The sequence below is a fragment of the Scomber japonicus genome, chromosome 3, assembly GCF_027409825.1.
Source record: "Scomber japonicus isolate fScoJap1 chromosome 3, fScoJap1.pri, whole genome shotgun sequence".
Lineage (NCBI taxonomy): Eukaryota > Metazoa > Chordata > Actinopteri > Scombriformes > Scombridae > Scomber > Scomber japonicus.
The window spans coordinates 16,862,938-16,887,861 of NC_070580.1; the positions used below are offsets into that span (position 1 = coordinate 16,862,938).

Below are 24,924 nucleotides of genomic sequence, written 5' to 3' on the forward strand. Positions count from 1 at the left end.
GTCACTCATCAGACCGCTGACTGACTGGGCTTCAGGCTTCAGGCTCAATCTGTGGCCAGCAGCAGCGGCAGCAGCAGCAGAGGTGGTGGGGAGGAGAGTAACATTTGATCCACTTCTTTATTCCTCCTGTGGCTTCTTCGCTGGGGCAGGGAGAACAAAAGACGGACAACTGCATGATTAGAGGCGCCAGCTCTCCTTCACCTCGACTGCAAGCCAGGCTAGCTTGATGCTCAGTTCAGCCTGCTAGCCTTTGTGGCAGGGCTGTCCATGCATCCAAGGAGCCCCTAAAGCAACCCCGGGCTGGGAGAAGCCTAGGCTTTTTGCCTTGACAGTCTGCAAAAATTATTCTCCGAGTAGGCAGACATCAGCAGCCGTGTCAGCTTCACTGCGCACCAAGAAAGCTGATTTCCAGTGAGGAGCATCACCGCTTGGGCACGATTACACGTCGTCGCCTGTCTGCAACCTCCAGCTTTGACAGGACCAAGAGGCGATTGATGACTAATATTCTTTCAAGATAGACTACAATGTTGCGCACCGTGGCCAACATGTTGGCAACAGGATTGCTTGTGTTGGGAATGTTGCACAGTTTGGAAGTAATCGCTCCATCAAGGGCTATTGATGGTAAGAACAGCTGATTTAAGGAGAACCACAGTCTTATCTTAAATGCTTTAAAACTATACAAGTGTGTTTGCATGTTGATGATCCCAAGCTTCATTGTGTTTTATGTCTGCATGCGAGAACAGTAGACTGTGGTCTACCCTGAAGGAATGACTCCTGGGTTGAGAAAAGCAACGTGGAAGGGATGAAACCTAGGCGAGACAATTAAAGCGGTCTTTTGTTTCTTTCTCCCAGTGCCACATGTGAATATTGCAATGTCACAGCAGTGATTGCACATTACCCCTCCGCTGTTTAGATCTCCCAAATCTACACTGACATTCAGAGATGAAATTGTAACCTAGGCCCCACTACCTGCTTAAACCACTTGTTTTCAGGTTAATTAAAGAAGCAGCTGTCAGATACACCGGTTTTAATTGATTTAGTGACAAAGAGGCCAGTTCATGATCAGTGTCACGTCTCTATAATGTCAGCTTATGAGCATTCTGATCGGTGTAATGGATCTCATGTATCAGTCATTTCACTTTCACGTTTTTGTTGCGTGGCCTCCTGATGTGTTGACAGCTGACTCCAACAACACTGTCATTTTTAGTACTGAGATGGGGACTTAAAGTGTGTCTGTGGTCTTAGATTGTGTCTGGAATCTCTTGTTGGGAGTGTTTGTTGTGGTACTTGTATACACTGTTGCTCAATTATGCTTTATTTAGAAACATAAAATAATTGCAGTTAGTTTTCCTCATCCATAAGCACAGATGTTTTAGTGCTGCCATCAGCAGGCTTGTGTAGCACTGCACCATTGTTGTGCATCTGTGTGATTTTTCAGTTTCTCACCTGGAGTGGATCATAAAATCACTGTTGGCAATCGGGTTTCTTAGCTAAACCGGATTGCTAACAGTGACATTATGATCTGCAGGCAGATAGTGAGCAGTTCAAAACAGCTCCCCCTACAACCTTGTGACACACACCCTCACAGACTAACTTCTGGAAACTATTAAGCCTCAGGGTCCTGTTTACACACACCTCTGTTTGGTAAGAAAGGAAAGGGTCGTTATCAAAGAGAAGTTAGTAAGGATGGATTTTATTCAATTCTTTGCAGGTGAAAACAGAATGTTTATATCATATATTATCATTCATCCTCTGAACTGTAAATTAACACATAGCTTATCAGATGCTTTTCTTTACTGTAAAAAAGTGTAAATACTGCGCACTGCAAAGCAAATTGTCCTCTTAAATGTGACATTTCATTTAACTCTATAGGACTTTTAACTGCATCACTGATAAGAGCCAGGAGCTGCATTTTGTTAGGTTCATCGTCAAGCCACAAATACCCCACTTCTCATTGCACTTGGCAATCCAGTGTTGTGAGGGAGTAAAATCCACATGAATTACCACCTTGAAGATTGACTTGAATAGCCTGCAATCACCTGCACTGTCTCCCTGCTCTGTCTGCAGCAACAACTGAGAAACCCTACCTTAAAACAAACAGTTTCTGCCTCCATGCACAGTTATTGTTTTAGTGAAAATCTCCTCCCCTTGAGTCTTAATACCTTGATTTGATGAGTCAGCCTTGTGCAGTATACCAGAGGAGAGATTGCCAAACCTTAGCCTTACTTGAAAACCTACTGGGATGCGGAGGTGCTGTGCTTGACAGAGCCTCTCAAGGAAATGTATTGAGATTTGTTTATAGCAGACATGGCTCATATTGTATGAGAAACAGTTGCATGTGAGATTTACCAAATAACTTGGATATTTACTGGGTGTCTGAAATTGTAACACACACATTGTGAAGACCAAGTTTAATGCACATTATCAACCATTGTTTTCTCCTGAATAGTTGCATCTCCATAAAATAGCAATACAGTACAGCAGTCAAGTTAAATAATCTCCTCATGTTAGCCAATGCCTCTCATAATAAAGTAAGTGTGTGCATGACCCCCTTCCAAGCATGCATCAATGGCCTTATTTAACCTCATTGACTGTTTCTTTGATTTTTAGAGCTGTTTGAACCCCATATGCTACCAGTAAAGTTTTTTTTCAGGCTTGCCAAGAACTCTTCTTTTTCCATTTCTTAGACCTCCAAAGATTTTTTTTTCTTGCTGTTTCAGTACTGTAGCCAGAGCAAAGGCCCTGGGCCACCATCAAACCCTGGCTTTAATTGGGTCTGCTCTTTGTTTCCCAGCGGAGACCTCCATGAACAGTCTCAAATTGTTCAGAAAGCGCTGCTAATTGGGGGTCTGCTGGAAAAGGCCCTAATGAAAGAATTCACATTGTTTCACTCCATGGAAGTAATGTCATTGCAAAACAACTTCTGTGCAAAATGAAAATGAAGAAGTGTGTGTTGAAGTCCTGTCCTTATTTTACCCATTTTCCGCCCTTAAATGTTCAACTTCTTCATTTAAGTCGCATCCTTGATAACAGAAGTAGCACATGCTGCTTTTTAATTAACTTGCCATCCAGCGCTTCTCTTCTCCTGGCACTTTTCCCCCTTGGATTCCCTGCTGTAACATTTGGTAGAGGACTGGACCAACATTTGGCTGTTATTGGGGTGACATTGCCATCACAGTGACGTACTGCAGCCAAAAGGTTCCCACTTTACTGTTTACTGATGATTGAGGGCACCATGGAAAGCAGAGTACATTTGGTTGAGCCTCTTTGCTTTAGGGCCTGTGTCACAGAAGTTTAAAAATCAGTTAATTTACATGAAGGATGGATACCATATTATATATTTAAACATTGATATGTTGTTTCGATCAATGCATAACTAAACAAATGGTGCTGAAATAACTTAAATGACACTGAGAAGCAGCCATGACTGCATTACTGAGCAGATGTATAATCCACTACTTTGGTCAGCAGCTTTTCCTGAGGAGAAACAATAAAGAGGCTGAGTGAAGTTCATTATTATGCTGATGCTTTGCGGCTGAACAGTAGTAAAGAAATTCTGTACTGTTTTGATAGATTTCAAAACACATTGGATGATGCAATGGCCTCATGTGAAATCTTACTTTCCTTGATTAATTGGTACCGTAAAAGGCTCCATCTGACAATGTGGGAAATAGCTTAATAGCTGAAAGTTTGATGAGGAGCTCAACACCACCCTCCTGTGGGCCAGTAGCCGCTTAGCTTAGCTTAGCTTAGCATAAAGACTGGAAACGGGGAAACAACTAACCTGGCTCCGTCCAAAGGTAACAAAATCTCTGGCGTAGCTATTGTTGTTACACTTTGTTTTTTGTACAGGTTGTGCAAATAAAGTATAAAATGTTAATTCATTAATGAGCCTTAGAGGTATTGGTAGACAGAGCTAAGCTAGCTGTTTCCTTCTGCTTCCAGGCTTTATGCTATGCTCAGTTAAGCTAACTGGCTACTGGCTCCAGCTTCATACTAAATGGACAGATGTTAGACTGCTATCTTCTCATCTAACCTTTAGCAGGAAAGCCAATAAGTATATTTCCTAAACTGTAGAACTAGTCCTTTTAATTCCCTCTTTAAAAAAATACACAGTGCACTCCCAACTTTCAAATATAAAAAATGTCATTACAGGAAAGATTATTTTTCATAATTGTCCAAAAAAACTCTGATAAATCCTCACATCTGTGATAGCTGAATCCCTACAGACAAACCTGTCAGAACAGCCGCGTGACTCATTTTACAGTTATGACCCACTGATTGAGATATCTAAATTGAGCTATTTAGGGAAGGGAGATAGAATGTGGTCTCAGGAGCCTCTCTTAAAGGATATAATCTTAAACTTGCATGGTTATATCATGCACAATGGTTGTATATTAACATTAGCCAACAACTGTTTACACTGAAGATAGCTCAGACCAAATGCTTGGGTGAAGGCGATATTGGCAAAAAAAGTCTGTCATATTCAGTTGTTAAGATCTCTTTTGGCACAAGATGACAGAAATCCTTCCAGCACGATGACCAAAGGTTTAATATTACTCATTTGTTCCCCTTCTTTTGTATATTGAGCCAAGTAAGTGCATTAAAAACAGAGTGATATAAAATACGCCCAGTGAGAGTAGGAATAGGAAAAGAGAGAGCAGATGTTAATACACTGCCTGGCCAAAAAAAAAGTCGCCACAAAAAAAAAGGTCACACACTCTAATATTTCATTGGACCGCCTTTAGCTTTGATTACGGCACGCATTCGCTGTGGCATTGTTTCGATAAGCTTCTGCAATGTCACAAGATTTATTTCCATACAGTGTTGCATTAATTTTTCACCAAGATCTTGTATTGATGATGGGAGAGTCGGACCACTGTGCAAATCCTTGTCCAGCACATCCCAAAGATTCTCAATGGGGTTAAGGTCTGGACTCTGGTAGCCAATCCATGAGTGAAAATGATGTCTCATGCTCCCTGAACCACTCTTTCACAATTTGAGCCCAATGAATCCTGGCATTGTTATGTTGGAATATGCCCCTGCCATCAGGGAAGAAAAAATCCATTGATTCAGTATATCATATCTATATATATATATATATATGGTCATTCAGTATATTCAGGTAGTCAGCTGACCTCATTCTTTGGGCACATAATGTTGCTGAACCTAGACCTGACCAACTGTAGCAACCCCAGATCATAGCACTGCCCCCACAGGCTTGTACAGTAGGCACTAGGCATGATGGGTGCATCACTTCATCTGCCTCTCTTCTTACCCTGATGCACCCATCACTCTGGAACAGGGTAAATCTGGACTCATCAGACCACATGACCTTCTTCTATTGCTCCAGAGTCCAATCTTTATGCTCCCTAGCAAATTGAAGTCTTTTTTTCCGATTAGCCTCACTGATTAGTGGTTTTCTTAAGGCTGCACAGCTGTTCAGTCCCTATCCATTGAGTTCCCTTTGCATTGTGCACGTGGAAATGCTCTTACTTTCACTATTAAACATAGCCCTGAGTTCTACTGTTGTTTTTCTACAATTTGATTTCACCAAACGTTTAAGTTTGGAGAAAGTTTTGAAAGAATGAAGAAATCAAACTCAGGGCTATGTACGGGCATATTCCAAGATGACAATGCCATGATTCATAGGGCTTAAATTGTGAAAGAGTGGTTCAGGGAGCATGAGACATCATTTTCACACATGGCTTGTCCACCACAGAGTTCAGACCTTAACCCCATTGAGAATCTTTGGGATGTGCTGGAGAAGGCCTTGCGCAGTGGTCCGACTCTCTCATCATCAACACAAGATCTTGGTGAAAAATTAATACAACACTTAATGCAATGTCTTGTGACATTGCAGAATCTTATCGAAACAATGCCACAGCGAATGCATGCTGTAATCAAAGCTAACGGCAGTCCAACGAAATATTAGTGTAACCTATTTTTTTGGTGGCAATTTTTTTTTGGCCATGCAGTGTATGTGAGCAGGATTTGTGGACAGTGGTGAGTTAGCTGCAGTGATTTTAGTTTCCTGTCTGTAAACACTTCCAGTTGTGTGCGTGATGGGACACCAAGCTGGTGTATCCCTGTTATTCCTGTTGTGTCTGTCTCTATAGTGAAGTGTGGACGAACACTAATAACTGCTTTCCATACTCAACTGGTCTAAAAAGTTGATCAAGTTAGTTTGTTGGGACACACCTGTTTGTTGTCAGTGCAATAAAAACTAGATATTTTTACTTAATTCTGTGTTATCTGGCTGTCCCACGATGGGGAAATATAAAGTGTTAAACCAGCAAAGTGGATTGTAAAAATAGAAGAGCATCAATTGAAAAATAAACAATAAATAATAAGTAAGTAAAACAAGCAATATGAACAGTGACTACTAATAAAGTAATGGGTGACACAATGTAATATGAGATGTCTTGTTTTTGCTGTGGAACTAACAAGCAGAAGGACTTTTATTCTTTTTACATTTGAGGTCTAAAAGACTGATGAGGAGCGTTTTGGCCTGTGACTTCTTTGCGGTACTTAAGTGCAAAAAAAGCCATCACTTTGACTTTATTATCGCACTTAACTTCAGTTTTATGTGAGAAGCACTTTAACATTGAATTCATACACTTTTCCCAGACTTATTGTCCACACAGTAAGCAATGGACATTTCACTTCACTTTGACTGTAGCAACCAGTTTTATCAGGGAATGATCTATTGAAGAGACCGTACTCCCTTGATAATTAAAGAGATAAAACTGTATCTGCACGAGTCATTTCAGTGTAATGGAAAAAGGGAGAACGTTTGCTTGTTGGCTTTAAAGTTGTGTTTATATCAGGGTACTGGGATGTTTAAGCTGCTACACTTGAAAGGTCTTGACACAGCTGACTTGTCTCTTACAACTTCCACACACAAACCCTGTGGATGATGCAGGACAATGAGCACTGCCTCCTTGCCATCCCTCCTGAGGCCAGGCTGTGTCAGGGCCAGGTCAGATGACTGGAATTGACCCAATCACACCAACAGCAAACATGGCTTTAACTTGCTCCTCTGTGTCAGTCTGAACGGATTGTTTGTGTTGATGACTTGTGCTTCAAGCTTGCTTATGCACAATTGAGTGGTATTGCATATTGTTCCTGCACAAGATTAATTTATTCAGTTAATAACTGTACTTGATAGACCCCAAATGTCATTTAACTCATAACATTATCAAGAATTCTATCACCAGATAGAGATTCCCATTTTTTGTTTATAAAATGTTTCTATTTTGGTTTCTCCAACAGACAAAGTACTTTCTATTTAAAGCAGCAGCCCACACGACTCATACGTGCATTCACATCCATTTAAGTCTCTCCTGCAGGGTCTTTTCACTGACATCCATTTTTCTTCAGCGACAAAGGTATGACTGCAGGCTTGCAGCCATTGTAGATTACTTGTGAATTAATTCCCTGTAGGGAAAAGATTTTACCAAACAAACACTCATTCTTCTCTCAGTATGTGTCCAGTCTCAACTACCCAACAATCCAATACAAGTCCAGCTGCGTCCTGGTGGTCTTTCCTGGACTCTGAAACCCTGACATTAATGGTCATTCTTGAGAAGCATTACACTTGTGTCATGCTAATACGTCTCCAGCGATACAGAACACATGCTCGGGCACTATTCATGCAACGACAGTACACTGATTTAGATTTATTCCCAAACTTCTAATCCTAAACACACAGTACCGGGACCTAACCTTAACATAAGCCTAATTGTAACACTAATCCGTCCAACAGGCATACTGCCACTACTGTGGCTGAAATCTCCTCACATGGGCCTTTTAGCAGACCCACAATCCTCATTTCTGCCTTCTGCCTGAGCAAAAACACAGTGTGGGTGAGAGTTGTCGATGTCGGACAAACACTTGGAGGTGATATCACATCCAATAAACCTTCACGAACAGCATTCTGAACACTGCACCATTTTCACGCATTTGATATTCTTCACATTTTCTGTGGAGGATATCCCACACTCAGATGCATGTGTGTAGGCAGTGTTGTGTCTCTGGTTGTGTGCATTGTGTGCTTCTGGGAAGATAATAGGGGGATGTTTTCTCCACTCTTATTAGCCTACACAGACCATAACTACATGGAATACATTTTAAAATGTCCCTCAACATCTTTTGTTATAGTTTGGAGATGATTGGCATACCTTGATGGAAATTACTCTGAACTGTCATGTGGGCTTATATGAAGTGCAATGCTGCAAAGAAAAATATTAACAGCTCCAAACTTCAGACTCAAATATTATCCATCCCATTAAGCATAAGATCAGTGGTGAAGATTTATTCATCAAGTTTTCCCCCCCCCGATGATACAAATTGGCATTAAAGCCTTTACTTCTTCACCGTAGCTATAGGTGTTCAGTGAAAGAAGGTTCTAGAGAATTGAGTCTCGTTCCGCAAGAGTTTATGTGTCACACTGAGACTTGAAACTTGTACTGGTCTTACGAAAAGGCACTAAAGAATTTCACATAATCTTCTTTAATATGTTTCCCTCGGCAGCATACTAAGTAGGCTTAATTGTCATTTTTCTCCCTCTGTAGCCGCGTACAGCGTGTGCTCTGGCGGTGGTGTGGCAAAAGGATTTGTCTAAACTGACTAAGTTGATAATGGAGGATCACACCTTTAGGTTTTCCGCTTCGTCCCCCATACTTCGCTGCTGAATTCGATTTAATCCTTACGTGAAAGTGAAGGAGGTCGTAGCCTCCTCCCTCTAAGTTCCAACACTGAGTCTAGTACAAATAGCAGTCATGGTTGATTACCACTCTGGGGTTCAGACATGGTGAAATCTCAGCCAGACATCCAAATAGCTCTTAATTAAGTTCACATTTGATTACTCTGCTCTGCTTAATAGGTTCTGCCTCTCAGTACCACAAAAGCTTGCGCAGATTGACTCACTTTGTGCTCAGATCTGACCTGTAAAATCCAAGCAGTCACAGGCAGGACTGCGTTGTCCTGCATTACGGAGCCCCATTTCACTTGGCAACTATCACCAGACATGAGCACATTCCTGATGTTAATTCTCCTCAGCTCCAAGAAGTGCGTGCATAACACACACTTGCGTGGACTTACACAAACACGCAGGCTGTCTTGGAAGCACACAAGTCATTACATAAAAACATGATTGCATCATGCGTTCAGAAACAGAAAGGGGTGTAGTTGAGTGGGAATACACACAGATAGAAACATCCTCAAACTATTCTTTTGGTTCATCCATGTATAAATTCTGTATGAATTTGTCTACCACTAACTAGACTTTCAAGGCTGCTCCAAGCTCTGCCGGAAAGGTTTATTTAAGAGACACAGCTGGGGCCTCTTTTTCTGTGCTTTGTAATATGACAAATTGGAAAACTTTTTTTCCCCCTCCCTCTTCTTCTCACTCTTCCATTACAAAATCCTGGAGCATTCTTGCCTCGGCTGTGGAGGAGGATGAGGAGGTGGCAGGCCACAGCCAAACAGACCAATATAGTCGTTTCCGTAATTTTGGCCCTGAAAAGTACCCCCTCAAGTCAGCCCAAAGGTCGGCAAAATAGACCCCTGCTGCTTTCTCTTCTCTACATCTGTCTCTTCCTACAGTATGTCTTCCCTTTTGCCTTTCTTCTGGATGTTTGCTTAAGTACTGGCCAAACTTGTGGTTATAAAAATCAAAATAGAAAAGTTAATCGAGGCCTTAAAGAAAACAAACATTCCTTATTTGATATTTCAGTGGACTTTTCATAAAGATGAACTCCCTGTCTGAGTTGCTATGTTGTTTCTGATGTTACTTAGCTATAAGTCAATGTTAAGACTGACCACGTTGCAGTGTCATTGCAGTCTGTTGCTCTCAGAAAAGATAGAGTGCATACCAAGGTTTGGCCAAGTAGGCGTCATTTTCAAGATTGATTACATACAATTGGTTGTTTATCTTGCCCTCATGTAAACCTTCCTTTCCATAATATCTGAAAACATACTGAAGCTCTCTCAAGTTGAACAGCAAAGTGTATTTGGGACAGCAGGTCCATCTTCTCCTCTTGAGAAACTGTTGGAGTGTTTTATTAGTGTGAGTACACGCTATCTTCAATAGACTAAACATGATGTTTTTTTTCCCAGCAGACGTTGCAATAGTGTCTGTAAGCGTCCACTATGTACTTACTTCAGCCAACACACCCACCTGGTGCTTTTATGTGTCCTGCCAGCTTTATTATTCTCAATAGTTCTGGATGAATCAGTGCCAGCTACAATGCTCCCAAAGCTGAAAAAGGATCATCTGCTCAGATCAGAGCGGATGTGGCCTCGGGATGTTTATTCTTTCTGTATGAAGTAATGTAAAAGCATTACCTTTATACATGTGGAAATATATTTTCCTGCCTGTGTATGTCTGCATCTTGTTAGACTCTCTCAAAACTCTTTAACACTCCCACTGCCATATACAAGAAGTGTGTGTGAGTGACATAAGTCCAAAAAAGTCAAGGGAAAGCCCATTTCTGTGATTTCACGATGCCAGGTAGGCTTAAGAGATGTGACTTGCATAACAGTAGTGCAGTATTCAGTGAGTTGTTATATACTGAGGCTGATAGATGAAAAGGGTTTCCAGGTACTTCATTCATCTCTGTAGGGAATTAGTTAAGTATCTGGGTCCTTGTCTGCCTCACTTACAATGCAGCAGCCCTTAAGTTGGTACAGATTGCCTTGCTCAAGGGCGTTTGGATTGTGGCCGTCCAGTTAAACGAGGGTCTCCTTGTGCAATATCGAACATAGCTGGCTTTGAATACTGGATTCCATAGTGCTCAAGCTCCCTTTTGGCACCCCATGTACTTTAAATCCGCCTTCACCTTAACCGCTGTTGAGTTGTGTGTGATGAGGCGGGAGTCTCAGTGTCTGCTGGAGCTTTGTGGTGCCCTGGTTGATCTTGGAGGGCAGGCCTCCAACTTATTTATAGCTCGGCTGTGGGTGTCGGAGGAAATGGGGCTGTGGCTGGGGGCGAGGTTCATGTTTGCCTTAAGAGGGAACGCTTCCTCCAAACCAGTCTGAGCTCATCTTGGAGTAATAGCAGACAGCGACGGGGGCAGAAAGCAGTGGATTTGTAATACGGCCCAAATGGCGATGACCCAAAGCATTTTCACTCAGCCTCCACTTTGGTAAACACACAGGCAGCTCATTGATAGCATGTGTGACATTCCTCCATCTCATCTCAGTATCCAGCCTAGTTCAGACTGTTCTCAGATCTTTGGGCCTATCCCCAGCTGTGAGAGCACCCCCTCTCTCTCCTTCCCCCCACTTGACTTTTAGTCCACCCCTTCCCTCTCCATTTGCTTTCATTGCTGCAGTTCATCTTGTTTGTTCCTTTATGTCATCCTTCAGATTAATCTGCTTATCCTCCTCTGTGCTTCATCCTCTTCCTAACTGCATCATTTCCTCCTCAAACAATAGGCAAACACATATGGGACATGATCACAAAACAGACCCCCAAAGCCAAAGATGTGTTTGGCTGAAGTTATCATTGACTTTCTTTAAACCTGGATATTCTCAACCAGATATATCCTGATTGTGTCAGGCACATATTGCATTCACAGCTGGCAGTAAAATGCTTGTAAACATCCATCTCCAGAGGCCACTTGACATGCAAATAAACCTGTATGCATTACTAATGTGATATTTCCATGCCACCAGCATCAGTTTGGAAAGCTTATCCGCTCAAGATGTTAAATTATAATGTAGTTGTGCTGCCATATTGGGCTTTCACCTGAGAAGCCAGTGCACAGACTGGAAATTACACATTTGATTATACTTTTGGATGAGGAAGCTATTTGTACATCCTTCACTAAATTGGCTAGTCTTTCCTATGTTCTTAGAAACTACCAGCCAGTTTCAAACTAGCTACTAATTTACCAAATTGGGTTGCACCATTACATCTTAAGATGTCTCATCTGGTAATGATTTTCGAAATGTTTTGAAATTGGTTGCTAGGAAACATCTGTAGTCCCATCCAGTCAAAAGCAATCACCTATTTAAATGTGAAGTCACTGTAGCATCACAAGCTACTGCAAACCTCCAAAAATAACTTTTACATTTGAATGTCTGTCCTTTGTAAATGTAGGTGTGACTTCACTCGTGTGACTTTTGCTTCAATACATGGAGAAATTTGTCTGTTTCAGAATTAGTATTATTCAATAGTATAGTCATGTAGTTACACAGCTGCTGCTATCATTTGGGTCCCCTGGGTGCTTTGTGGTGCCCCCTTCCTTTATTGTCATTGTCAATGTTGCAAATGAGAAAACCAGAACTATAGAATAACAGTATATATTACACTAATAACCCAATACATTCACAAGTATTTGAAAGTACAATTGTCAATTATCAATGTGATATCAAAGAGATTTTGGGCACTGCACTAGGTCAGAGTGAAGTTATTGAATCTTTAAATTCACAAAAAATATGAAAAAGCACATTTTGTTTGTAGTATAACCAACAGGAGACTATTGATGATATCTTTATTGAATATCTTTGTAGTATCTGTTTTTGGTATTGCACTTTTTAGACAGTCACACCTGTGCACTCATCTCACAGCCAGTTGTATATAACAAACAATGATATTACTTCAGTTTGAAAAAAGTTTTGTGGTTTGGTGAATATCAGGTTTTAGCACTACTTTACTATGATAGGAAATGCATCCTTTGTGTTTTAACAACAGTATGCAACATTATGAAGCATTAGGAAGCTCAACACTGTGAATATATTTCCAACTTCACTGAGGTGCTGTTTGGTGCCCCTCCAGCACAGCATGTGATGCACGTGTACATAGGGGTGGCACTGTCACGTTAAGAGTAAGAGGGAAATATCCATATAAGATAACCTAACAGACATTATTTGATCATTTCGAGGTATATTTAGTTTTATTATCAAACAGCTTTTTGATGTATTGTGAGTTTTACTTTTCAGTCTAAATGGGTCATGTATCAGCAAGCTTACCTAACAGTCCATACGTTAACAGTCTAGCTAGCAGTACTGGGTGAAAATATTAGATAATAATAATCTCTATGCTAGTTTGTAAGAACTAGTTTGTGTGGGCTAACAAATTTTAATAATTGTTTCATATATCTCTTCTTTGTAAACAACGGCTGGAAGACAGAAAAGATGATGATGAATGAGGTTGAATATGTCAAAGAAACACAAGCATACCCATAGTCTGTAAACTGCCTCCCTGACCACCAGTGTGGTTTGTGCTGCCTGGGCTCTCTGTGTCATTCAATACACAAGTTGAAATTAGGGACATGAATCTAACAGTGGGAAGTACTGTGCAGTAGGAGGGGGAAAAGTCCAAAAAAATATGTCCACAATTATATTTTTCAAAATCTGGCGACTGGATGACCTTGGTAGATTGGGGCCTTTGTCTGCTCTCTGTTTGCTTCTCTCTAACCCTAACCATCACAGGTAGCTGAACTGGTGGCACAGTGACCCTTATTGTTTTTGGCCTGCCTTCACCTTCACCTGCCTAACCTCCTGGCCTACTTCCTGTGCTCCATATGTTTCTGTCAACAGCATCTTGCGGTTGAGTCAGAGGCAGGCATGCACTCTTGCCACAGCCATTATTAGAAGCACAGTTAACAGCCTGCTGAGTTAAAGCATGTCAGCATCTAAATAAACCATACACAATAGAGAGACACACCACAACTAACTGCCCGCAATGGCTGGTGTTGACACCAATACAAACTAACACACACACGTACCAAAAAAGAGGAATGCAGAGCACAGAGGAAATATTTTAACGTAAGCCTGGTTGCCTTTCATGAATAATTCAAATCATCTTATGACTTCTGAGAGAGAAAAAGACTCCCATCGACACACAACCCTCCACAAACCCACACTTCACATGAGCATATACACACAGTGAATGCAGCAGTACAGAGTGGAGGATAAGAGAGGAGCGTGTGAATGTGTGCAGCAATGTGTCAGGTTGAATTCATGGTATTTAGGTTGAGCTCAATTTCAAGATTCCCTTCACCGCTGGAGTTGGAGGCTAGCTTTAAATGTAAATACAGTCATCCTGTTTATCCTGCTTCATCCCTTCATCCAGCCCTTTGTATACCATGCTTCCCCCTGTCTCACTTGGCATGCTGTATGCTTAAATAATCAGGTTTATCACCATTTCAATCAGTGTTTTATATTCTAACCTTAGATAGCTGACTTCTGTGTCTGTCCAAGAGAGATGTTGACACTTCCTCAGACACAGTGCTGAGGTGGATGGGTTGAATGAATGAGCAGAGACAATTCAAGAGGATGGAGGAATAACCCCAGATCACAGAAATTCAATGTAATGACAATGATGACAGGGATTTGGCAGAAATGGAATATGATATTCATATATTTGATTAGGGTATAATCCCATGAAAATAAGAATTGCTGTATTTTCTTTACTTTAGTTTAAGCATTTTATATCTATATAGCGAGGGGGTCCCCTTCCATGGATCCCACCATGTTGCACTGCCATGTTTCTATAGTAGCTTAAAACAGACAGACCAAATACTGACTCTGGAGAGGGCTTCTCACACTTTTTTTCCACTGGTTTTATAATAAATAATTTGCAAGAAGCAATGTCTTATGAAAGCAGTACATATACAACACAATCTAGATATACATATCGTCCATGTGCTTTGTATTGCTTCACACTAATGATATGACATGCTCCTGTATTAAAGCAGTACTTTGACATTTTGGGAAATATGCTTATTTGCTTTCTTGCCAAGAGTTAGACGATCTGTACAACTTAAATGGCTCTATCCAAAATATGAAGCTACAGCAATTACCATGCAATATCTTGTTCCTTTCGTCTGTACAAAAATCATAGTGTGCAATCACAGTTTTATGAGGCGGTCACTGGACTGTTTCCTGAGCCCGAGCAGTGACATGAGCTAACTCTCAACAAGAAAGTTAAGAATTTTTGAAACAGTGAAGCAATGTTCTGTTATTTCAACATTTTGACCTGTCTGCTTGTTTGTTTTCTTATCAGAGGTTGTATGGGATGGGAGGGCTGCTATCAGTTTTGTCTTAGAAAGGGAGGCGTCCCCAGCCATAAGAGGAGAATGATGCCTTCCAGCAAGTCCAAAGTTACCTTGCTATGTCTTTATAGCCAGCTAGCTAGCAGGTGGTCAGCCAACATTCATGAGTTAAAAGGGTTAAAAGGGAACTCTGTGTGTGTGTGTGTGTGTGTGTGTGTGTGTACTGTTGGGATGCCCCTAAGACAGAGTTGGGCTGAGTAATGGAAAATAATTGAATGAGTAGTCAATTAAGTAATGTAATGTTAATTAATTTTCCAATGAGCAATAAGTTATGAGTGGAATGAATGCAGTAGATCTATATCTTATGTTATGGAGGAGTTAGGAGCGATTATCTTGTGGACACAAGGGCAAATGGACAATTATTTTAGTCACAATCTAAAATAACTTACACCATTATTTTTTTCTTGCCAAAAATGTTAAGTAAGGCAAGTTACCACTCAGCAGTAAGTAATCATATCAAACTCCACTCACCTCCTCTGAATGTCCCCAGTTGACTCACCTTTGTATGTGTCTGTGTGTTCATGTGTTTTTGCTGTTCCAAGAGGACTTGAATGAGTATGGGTTTGAATACGTTCCCCTTGGCTGTGGCTGGAGTAGGCAGGGTTTTTTTCTCTTTCTGGAAGGTTGGATTGAAGGGGAAATGGATGATAGGGGCGAAATTCACTGAACAAGATGTTCTTTGATATCCTCCTGACGTGTTGCATCACTTCTTTTGGCCTGGGAACGCTGACCTGGATTTTTTATGCAAAGCCTTTTTGGATCAGCGTGAGTGTGTGTTTAGCTTTTTGTGACAACCGCTCACTATTCCCTCCATCAAGTAGCAACTTTCCACCATCTAATTAGGGCCAGTGAGGGCCACTATTGACTGTGAGCACAACAGACCCAGCTTGCTAATGAGACCTCAGGAACAAAGATCACTGATGCAAAAAGAGTTGGGGTTTTTTCAGCAATCTTTTAATTAATTCACCTATTGCTTTGTCTCTTTTCAGCCCCAAAGACCTGCAGCCCAAAGCAATTTGTGTGTAAAGATGGGGTGACGTGCATCTCTAAGGGCTGGCGCTGCGATCGAGAGAAGGACTGCCCAGATGGCTCGGACGAGGAGCCTGATGTTTGTAAGTGTTTTTAAAAATACTGGATTTAAACAATCCAATGAATCGTATCCAGACTTTGTAGGTGACCCTGATTGTTCTCGTTCTGTTGGAGCCTTGGAGGAAATGCTTGTCAGCTCAGGCAGATCAATACAGTATATGTATATACTTAGTGATACTAGGAAGAATGTATGTTTTCCCTAGTCAAAAGGACTCTTCTTTTTCCCATCATCAGTAGATAGTGCAGAGATGTATATTTCCTATACATCCTTGCCTATTCTGTGAGTTTATGGAATAGGAAAAAAAAGCTCACTTTATCGCGCAAAGACAGGTAGTATTTTCACTAATTAGTTATAAAAGGATATGTTATCCAAGCTTTTTTATTTTACTTCATTCATCACACACACAAAAAAAATCATTTGTATCAGTTGGAGTACTCAACAGGTGCAGTCTCCATGCTGCCTCAGAAATGGATCTGACATTTCTATCAAAAGTATGCTAATACATTACTCCAACGTTTGATCCCTCCTATCACATTGTGAAAGCTGTCGTCGGCTAGCAGACTGAGATTGATAGGCTATTAGATTTATTTGGCCTGGCTAGAGAAAACAATGGGATGTGTTATCAGCTAGTGAGAGCGATCATTCTGCCTTTAAACTGTCCTGTCATGCCTAGTTAGGAGATTTACAAAGTTTGTCTTTCTTTAATAGATGTGATTTCCTTTTTGCATTCAGAGCCACAGAAGATGCAGTCATGAGACAAAACCAAACCTTAAAAAAAGACAGCTGTCGTTTCAAAGTCTTCATTAGGGTTGAAATGCTTTGAGGCTGAATCCCTGGGGAGGGAATGAAAGCAGCAGTGTCTTTCTGGTCAGCGTGTTAGACTGAAACGCCTGTAGTTTTCTAAGAGGACAGAGGGTTCGGGGTGGGTGGAGTGTGTGTGTGTGTATGTGTGTGTGTGTGTGTGTGTGGGGGGGGGGGGGGTGATGTGTGTGTGTGTGTACGTACATGTTTGTTGAGGGGGGTTTGGTTGAGGGGAGAGAGCGAGTGAGAGACTGGGAAGCCAGGGTGCCGTAGCTACAGTCTAGACGCAAAGACTGTATAAGAGTAGGTCTGGAAGTCATTAGAGACTCGCCCAGAGCAATGGAGAAACCTGCTGTTTTTCACAACCTGCTCGTTCCCACTTCTCATCTGCGGGCCAGCCTCCTTCCTCTTCTCTATCTGGGACAGAAGGAACAGTGACTACATCCCCTTGTCTCATGCTACTCCTTCTGCTCTTCATACCAGACTCTCTCTCAAAAACAACACTTATTGGATCCTATCACTGAAGGAAACTGCATTTTAACAGTATCAGAGCAAAAACCCAAAATGTGAGTCAGATATACAGTACCAGTCAAAAGTTTGGACACACTTTCTCACTAATGTGAATGGGAAAGTGTATATCTTAGCTTTGTCCTAATTGTGGTGTTTTGATTAAGGTAAGATTGGTGAGATTGTTACTGAAGGTTGCCAGGTAGGTTGAAGTAAACATCAACCTACAAACATCTTTATCTGATGCCTTAAAATAAGACCAAGTACACAAACTGAGGGCAGAGTGTTGAAGTGTCTGTCAGAGTGTTTTTTAGTGGGATTGTTGGCTACCTTTTACACGCCTGCTGCTTAAAATGAAGTTTTCTGGGGCACCCTGGTGTTCAAAGGGGCGTGCCATTTAACCACCTCATCCATCATTCAGTTCAAACCTTTGTTGCATGTCTTCCCCTTTCTTTCTATGTTTCCAGTTGTTACTAAGTACCGTACTAAATGAATCTCAACTCAGTTAAATGTGGTTCATTTGCATTTTTCCAGGTCAACATGTGACCAAGGTAATCTGCCCATCCCGGAAATAGGATAGCATCAAAATCCAGTTTTCTGAGCTGATGAAGGGTTGAAAATGAGATTGGCTGATGTTGCATGAACACATTTTATAGATATGTATCCCAAACTGTATGTACACCAACCATGTATGAAGTAACATTTATAGTTTGATTGTTGTGATAAATGTGCTCTTTGTGAAGCTACTTTTGCAGATGCGTCTGTTTGAAAGATGCATGAGGGAGGTTTATTTATTCACTCATGTGGATGGGGCTTCACAGTAGCCTTTGTTGGGTTGCTGGCTATTGCCAGTGAAGTCAGCCACTGTCCAGTGCAGCTGCTTTGCCCTGCTGTGTAACCCCCACAATGCTGTTCTTTGTACCCCAGGGTGCTGGGTCAGACTGGCATAGAGGGATACTAACTGAATAAAACAAAAACAAAATGGTTGTCTCGGGCATATGACGTTTATATAGACCTTTGATCTGCATTCTTCATCAATGAACAATTATAAGTCATGTAATGAAGATAAATGTAAAGAGTACTTGTCTGGCCCATAGCCTCCAGGTAGGGTGTAGGCTTTTCTAGAGCTGCCAGCTCCTGAGGCTGTAGACTTTATTAGGGTCCTGAAATATTCCCATGTACAGTGAGCGTGCCCTGGAAACACAGGAAGTGTGTAACGCTGAAATGACGTCCCCTAACACTGGCCTGTAATAAGGGCACTTTTACCGACAGTTCCCACCTAGGCTGCAATTAGTCTCTTAGGAGATGAGGCACTTTTGTAACAGCCACTTTCAGACAGGAAAGCATAATCTTTCATGATGTAATGTGTGTCTCACTGAATACTATCAAAAGAAATGAAAGACTGCTTTGAAAAGAAATGAAATCTAGTGAGTTTTATCTTCGATCTACTTGCTCTAAAGTCAGACCCACAGCAGTTGTGGAGAGAAATAAGGGGGTTTATTGTTTGGTGTGTATTTGATCATTGGTGTTGTGTGCCAGACAGTTGACCCAAGCCAGTAGTTATACTGTTCAGATATGGAAGAGGAAGTGATCTGTTTGATCCTGCTACTGTCTCCTGAAAGCAGCCACCACCCAGTTCAGATAGCTATCAACATGTCAAGGAAAACAACCATTGCTCAACATGAAAGAGTCTGTCGCCTTCCAGCGCCTTGCTGCAGGTGTGACTACATGTGCACACCCTGGGGTTTCAGTCTGTCCTTTCTCTCCTTTAGACACATACACAAACTTTGTTACTCACATTTATATGGAAGAATTATCCTACCTTTATTCAAGAGCTTAGATTTTCAGTTTGAGAGCATGATTTTATTCCTTTTCAGTGACACAGCTCCTTCTCGTGCTCAGATTTATTCTCCTCATGCTCACACTCTATTGGCTGGTGAAATACACCATTTTAAGTGCAGGGAGGGACATCCTTTAGTTTGAGCAGATACCTCAACCTGAGAGGATGTGCTTGTTCTGAGTGTGTGCACATTAGATCTGAGCGCATGGACTTTGGATCTGAGTGCACACAGGACATATTTGAATGTGAGCGAAATGTTTGTGTCCAAGGAGAAGAAATATGAGCACAAGCATGTGATTTTTGAGTTCAAGCACACATTTTGAAAGAAAGCAGCAGACATCTCAGTGCGAGCACAAAATGTGAGCATGAGGAGAATAAATGTGAGCACGAGAAGGAGCTGTGTCACTGAAAAGCAATAAAATCATGCTCTCAAACTGAAAATCTATGCTCTTGAATAAAGATAGGATCATTCTTCCATACATTTAGACACTTACCATTCAAAGAAAAGTTCAAATATGCTTTATACTGTGTTCATTAAACATACAGTCACTCAAGTATTTCTGCAAGCATTACATCAGACACCAACAGAGGAGAAGGTTAGTCACTATGAGTGTGCATTACTCTGAAACTCAAACCAGCTTTTGCTTTATGAGGTCATATGTCTGTAATAATATCAGTGATGATTTTTCCATTAGGTTCTCTATAAAATATGATACTATCTCAGTATGTTGTGTTATATTTTTCTTTTATTGACTTAGGGAACCAACAACTTCAGAATACTCAAGCCTTGAAGTTAGATTCATTAGTTTTAATATCATCATGTACTGACCAGATGAGAAAGAATTAAAAAACAGACATTAGACTTTTTTGGCCAGTTGGGGGTACAGCAACAAGCTGTGAACACCTTAATGACATATTCCTTACAAAGTTGATATGGCTAACATGTTAGCAAACAGTTTCCTATTTAATATTAACTCTGTTTAGCCCTATCTACGGCTCCACCAGGTCCTGAGAGAAATATCTGTCTATTTTAACTGCTAAATGCTTCACTATCTCCTTTTTGGTTAGCTATTTAGTTCAAGTTAACTACTCACTAACATTAGCCATGTTTCCATTATCCTAATTTTGTGTGTGTATTTTGAAGTATTGCATTAGAAAAGCTTAATGGAAATGCAAAAAAAATGATGCTAGCTTGAGGTGGATTTTGGAAGTTTATGTGCTAAATGACTAATGGAAGTGCAATTGTCAAATAAATAATGACATAGTAAACATTTAATTCACATGATTGGTCAGCTGTTTATGCTTTTGGTGCCTTCTGGCATCTTCCCGGTAGAAGCTTCCCATCGCTCATCAAGGTAATATAACAAGCTATTTATTTTTTCTGCAGTTAGCAATCTCTACTCCTTCTACTCTGTTTACTGGCAGATTATTTAAACAATTTTATGTCATCTTCTGATGAAACTAAAAACAAACAATGCTAATGTCAGTGCTAATGAGAACACTCATACTGGAACAAGACACCTAGGTTGTGGGTCATGAAACCAAAAGACTGAGCTGAAAGGTACTAAAATGCTCAATAGATCTGAAGGGAATCGCAGTGTTAAAATTCTCTGTTTATTCATCACTATGACTGACACCTTTACATTACTCATTTTTATATTGTAAATATAAAAAGTATTTATTAAATTGCAACTTTACACCTCTTGTAGGCTGTAGCTTATTATAGATATTATCCCTAGTATTATAGTGCACAAGACATAATTGGCAAGTGTGTCTTAACATTTTAAACATTACATCGTCTTCATTCATCCTAACCACTGCCTCATGTCAATTTTAAGATTTACTGACAAAAATTGCAAGTTTTTCTTTTTTTTTTCTTGTATTTTAAGTAACAATGCAGATGTATAGACAAACTGGAGTGAAATCCTATGTATTTATTTTACTCTACTTAAGGGTGAGATGACTAGCTACCAGTTGGCCATTTTTGATGAGCAGTTCAGGCTGGGACAGTAGAGAGGGCAAAGCTGGCCCTGTGAAGCAGGACAAGAGAACCCAGACTGTGTTCAGCCAAGAAAAGCGTGTCAGGGGTTTAAATTTTTAAAAAGACCATTATGTAATCTCACCAGGGCTCTCTGCAGAAGGGGGGTGGGGCAGGCCGGAGGCACCCTTAGGGGGGATAGGAGTGAGCCTGGGACAAGAGGAGAGACAGAGTGGGGTTTATGATGCAGATGAACAATAATAATATGATAATTTATGTAACTGAAGACATCTTGAAGGTATACAAACACACAGATGCTGAACATCTGGCTATGCCTTGTGGCTTGTCTCTTTTTCTGCAAGGTGAACCACCTTGTGTCTGATTAGTTATAAACGACTATGGTTGTTTAACTCAAGTGTTGGGTTTCTTGGCTCTTACCATGATGATTACTCTTATCCTCTTTTCTGACCCCCTTAGGCCTTTCCTGTCACTTGCATAGCTGTTTTCTATGGGATAATTAGTCGTTTGTCCTTTGGAAATAGTTTTCTAATGTAAAAAATGAAAATGGCTGTCTGGAGAGGGGCTTGGTGTTTAATCTTTGATGATAAAAGTTAGTCTGGGTAAGAACTCTAAGCCAACACAGACTAAGTGCCTTTCAGATATTTAGTCATTCTGGGGCAGCAGCAGGGCTCCCTCTCTCCTCTTTACAAGAAGAACTTGCACAATATTAATAGTTTTAAGTTAATCCTCAGTCCATTGTGAGGAAATAAGAGGCGAACGAATCAAATAATGAGTCTGTTCAATCTCAGAAATGGAGTAGCTACGTAAGAACCTTATTCAGAAGCAATAGGTCTATTTTTCTTCTTTCCTCTGAGTGAGAGTGTGTGTGTGTGTGTGTGTGTGTGTGTGTGTGTGTGTTAGACAGAGAGAGAGAGATGGGGGGTGGGGGTTATTAAAACTTTTGTCATCTTTCCCTTTATGTATAAGCTTAAGGAAGCAGGAGTGTGTGTAGGGTGAATGACATAACTTCTTGAAATCACATCACTGATTTCCTTTGTGAGTTTGTTTACTTTTCCTATTTCATAACCAATACTAATATAGGCTCAATCTATTTGTTTGGTTTGGGTATCTGGTGGTGTTGTCCTGTATGAATCTTGCAATTTTCTTTGCTGATAGAGTTGTTTGCTTTTCTCTGCCCCAAGGAGCAGTGGTGCTGCTGTGCTTGGAGAAGGCCTAGTTTGTTGTGCTTTCAAGAGCTGGATTTAGCCTTCCTGCTTTGCTTGTCACCATGCCAGCCTCCCCAGAAACCCCACATGGAGGAATGAAAATGTGGTGTTGATATGTTGGAAGGAAAAGGGTGAGCAGAGAGCCAGAGACCACAGATCCAACCATCAAGTGCAAAATGCAGAAAGTGCACAGTCTGCCACTGGGGTTAAAGCCAGAAATGGTTATAATAAAATGCATTTATATATGCTATAAGGTCGTATAAAACAGTTACTATGATATGATTGATTGGACAAAGGAAAGATGAAAATAAACCAGCAGGTATGTTTGGAGTGACAGTTTAATGTCTTGTATTTCACCTGGAGAATGAAGTGTTTAATAGGATGGCTGTCACAAATAAAGAGTGTTGAGGTGTAGGTATTGTTACAGTACCTAAAGCACTCCTCTGTTAGCTGTTGCCGTGCCTGCTTATATGTTGCTCGTGAGTTTTTTTTGACAAGGGTAATGCTGAGTAGCAACATCAAAATACACACTACCTTGTTACCCACTCCGTCTCTTCTGTGTCTTGTTTTCAGTGCTGTGTCCTATTTGTTTGGAGTTTTGTTTCTTTGGCAGGGCAGAAAGGGAAGGGCAGGTCAAGCAGTCTCTCAAAGCTGCTGGGTCAGGATTCGGGTGCTCCGTTCAAGAATGTGTCATGTGGGCCAAGAGCATCACAGAAAGGGCCAGCCGGTCTGTGAGGACATGGTCATCAGGGGTCAGAGAAACCCAGCATTAGTATGTTGTTAAGAGCTGCTGGCAGTAACCGGCGCAACACTATTTATTCATGAGCTATATTCATGGATTAACCAATTAAATTATTCATCTGCATCTGGATGGTTGATGTCTGTAAAAAGTAGAAGGATTATTTTTAGGTAATATTCAAATTATAGTAGAGTGTGTTATCTGGATATGTATGTACCTACCATTGTTTTTATATGCTCAAGTATTTACAATAAACTCAACGTGGTGAGTAGCCTCGTTGCTCTCTGCAGTAGGCCTCATTCTGCCCCACATAAAGTCCCTTTTATGTTCAGCACTGACAGCATCTTGTTATTTGTTTGTGTGTTTGTCATCGGTTGAATAAGCATTGTGTTGACTAGCGTATGGAAGAGAAGCGAACTAGTGAATGGAAAATCCCCACAGCCTAACAAGCTTTGGGCTCAGTAACAGTCTGATCCAGACCCAGATCTTGACTCCCCCAGCTTCTCTGTTATAGAGGAGAGCAAATACAGATGAAGAGACAGTTTCCAAGATGAATAATACTGCAAAAATGTTATTTGTGAAAGAAAACAACTCAAACGCCAGCAAATACAAAAACTAAAACTAAGGAGAACATGTCATCAAAATATGAATCATAAAACAGCACTACACTAATTATAAAGTGCTGGCTGCTCTTTCATCACTGTGCCCTGTAGCCCTCACTTTTTCCCTAACTCTCCCTCCATGTGGCCATGCCACAGTTCAGGTCAGGGTTTGCACGTGACACCACTTACAACACTGCAGCTCAGCCTGCTTTGTAGGGGGGCCACAGCCGATTTGTGTGATCAAACAATGGCCTTAGTTCTCTTGCCCCCCTCCTCCTCTGTTCTCATCCCCTTGGACTGGAAAAGTGCATGTGATCTACCTTTATGTGTAGCAGCTTAAAGACTCCACTCGTGCAAGGTGTCTGAAATCCACCATGCTGCAATCTTGTTTTGATAGATGCTTAGAGAAGAAAGGCTTTGTTTGGCTGTAATGGTGACTTGTTAGCCTTAAGTAATAATATTACTTCTTTAGACAGAAATATCTGTTGAAATATAAGCATTAGTAATGCTTTCATTGCACCACACTTTTAAATTTAAATTAAGGTTGAAGCTGTTTGATTCTGTGTATGTTTGTACATCCTGCAGGCACATTTGTTGAGTCAGACCTACTGTATGGAAGTGAAATTGGTCCTGGTATCTGCTGACGTCTCTGTGACGTCTGTGGAAGAGAAATGAAGCTTTGGAACAAACTCTGGTTCTCCATAGGAAAAGAATAGTCAAATCTTCTGCCTCAGTTTTCAACCACTGGCACTGTCACAAGGATAGTCTGTGTGGATTGATGATGGTGACACCAGAAGCATTTTCCTTTTTCCTAGATGCCCTAATAGCTGTAAAGAACAGAATAATTGAAGCTGTACCTGTCAGCCAATGTTGATCTTTCTCACTGACAAGTTTGCTGTTAACAAGTGAAACACAGCAAAAGAGCAAGAGTATTTTCTCAAGGAAAAAAAAAAGTTTTGGGCCTGCTAACCTGGCTCACTCACAGTGGAGGAATGTTGAATAAAAGACCCTGTTTAATTCAAATTAGCAATGCCTTTTCCACTGCAGCCCTGTCGACCACTGCCAGCTCGCAC

The 24,924-nt window shown here is 40.9% G+C and overlaps 1 protein-coding gene across 1 annotated transcript in view; it reads left to right on the forward strand.

Annotated features, from left to right (window-relative positions):
- The first annotated feature begins 504 nt into the window (after window positions 1-504).
- The window catches only part of LOC128354930 (low-density lipoprotein receptor-related protein 1-like), a 94,870-nt gene continuing 70,450 nt past the window's right edge, over window positions 505-24,924 (forward strand). Inside the window, exons 1-2 of the mRNA XM_053315041.1 lie at window positions 505-621; window positions 16,058-16,180. Of these exons, the coding sequence (XP_053171016.1) occupies window positions 525-621; window positions 16,058-16,180 (220 nt within the window). The 5' untranslated portion in view covers window positions 505-524. The remainder of the gene's footprint in view (window positions 622-16,057; window positions 16,181-24,924) is intronic.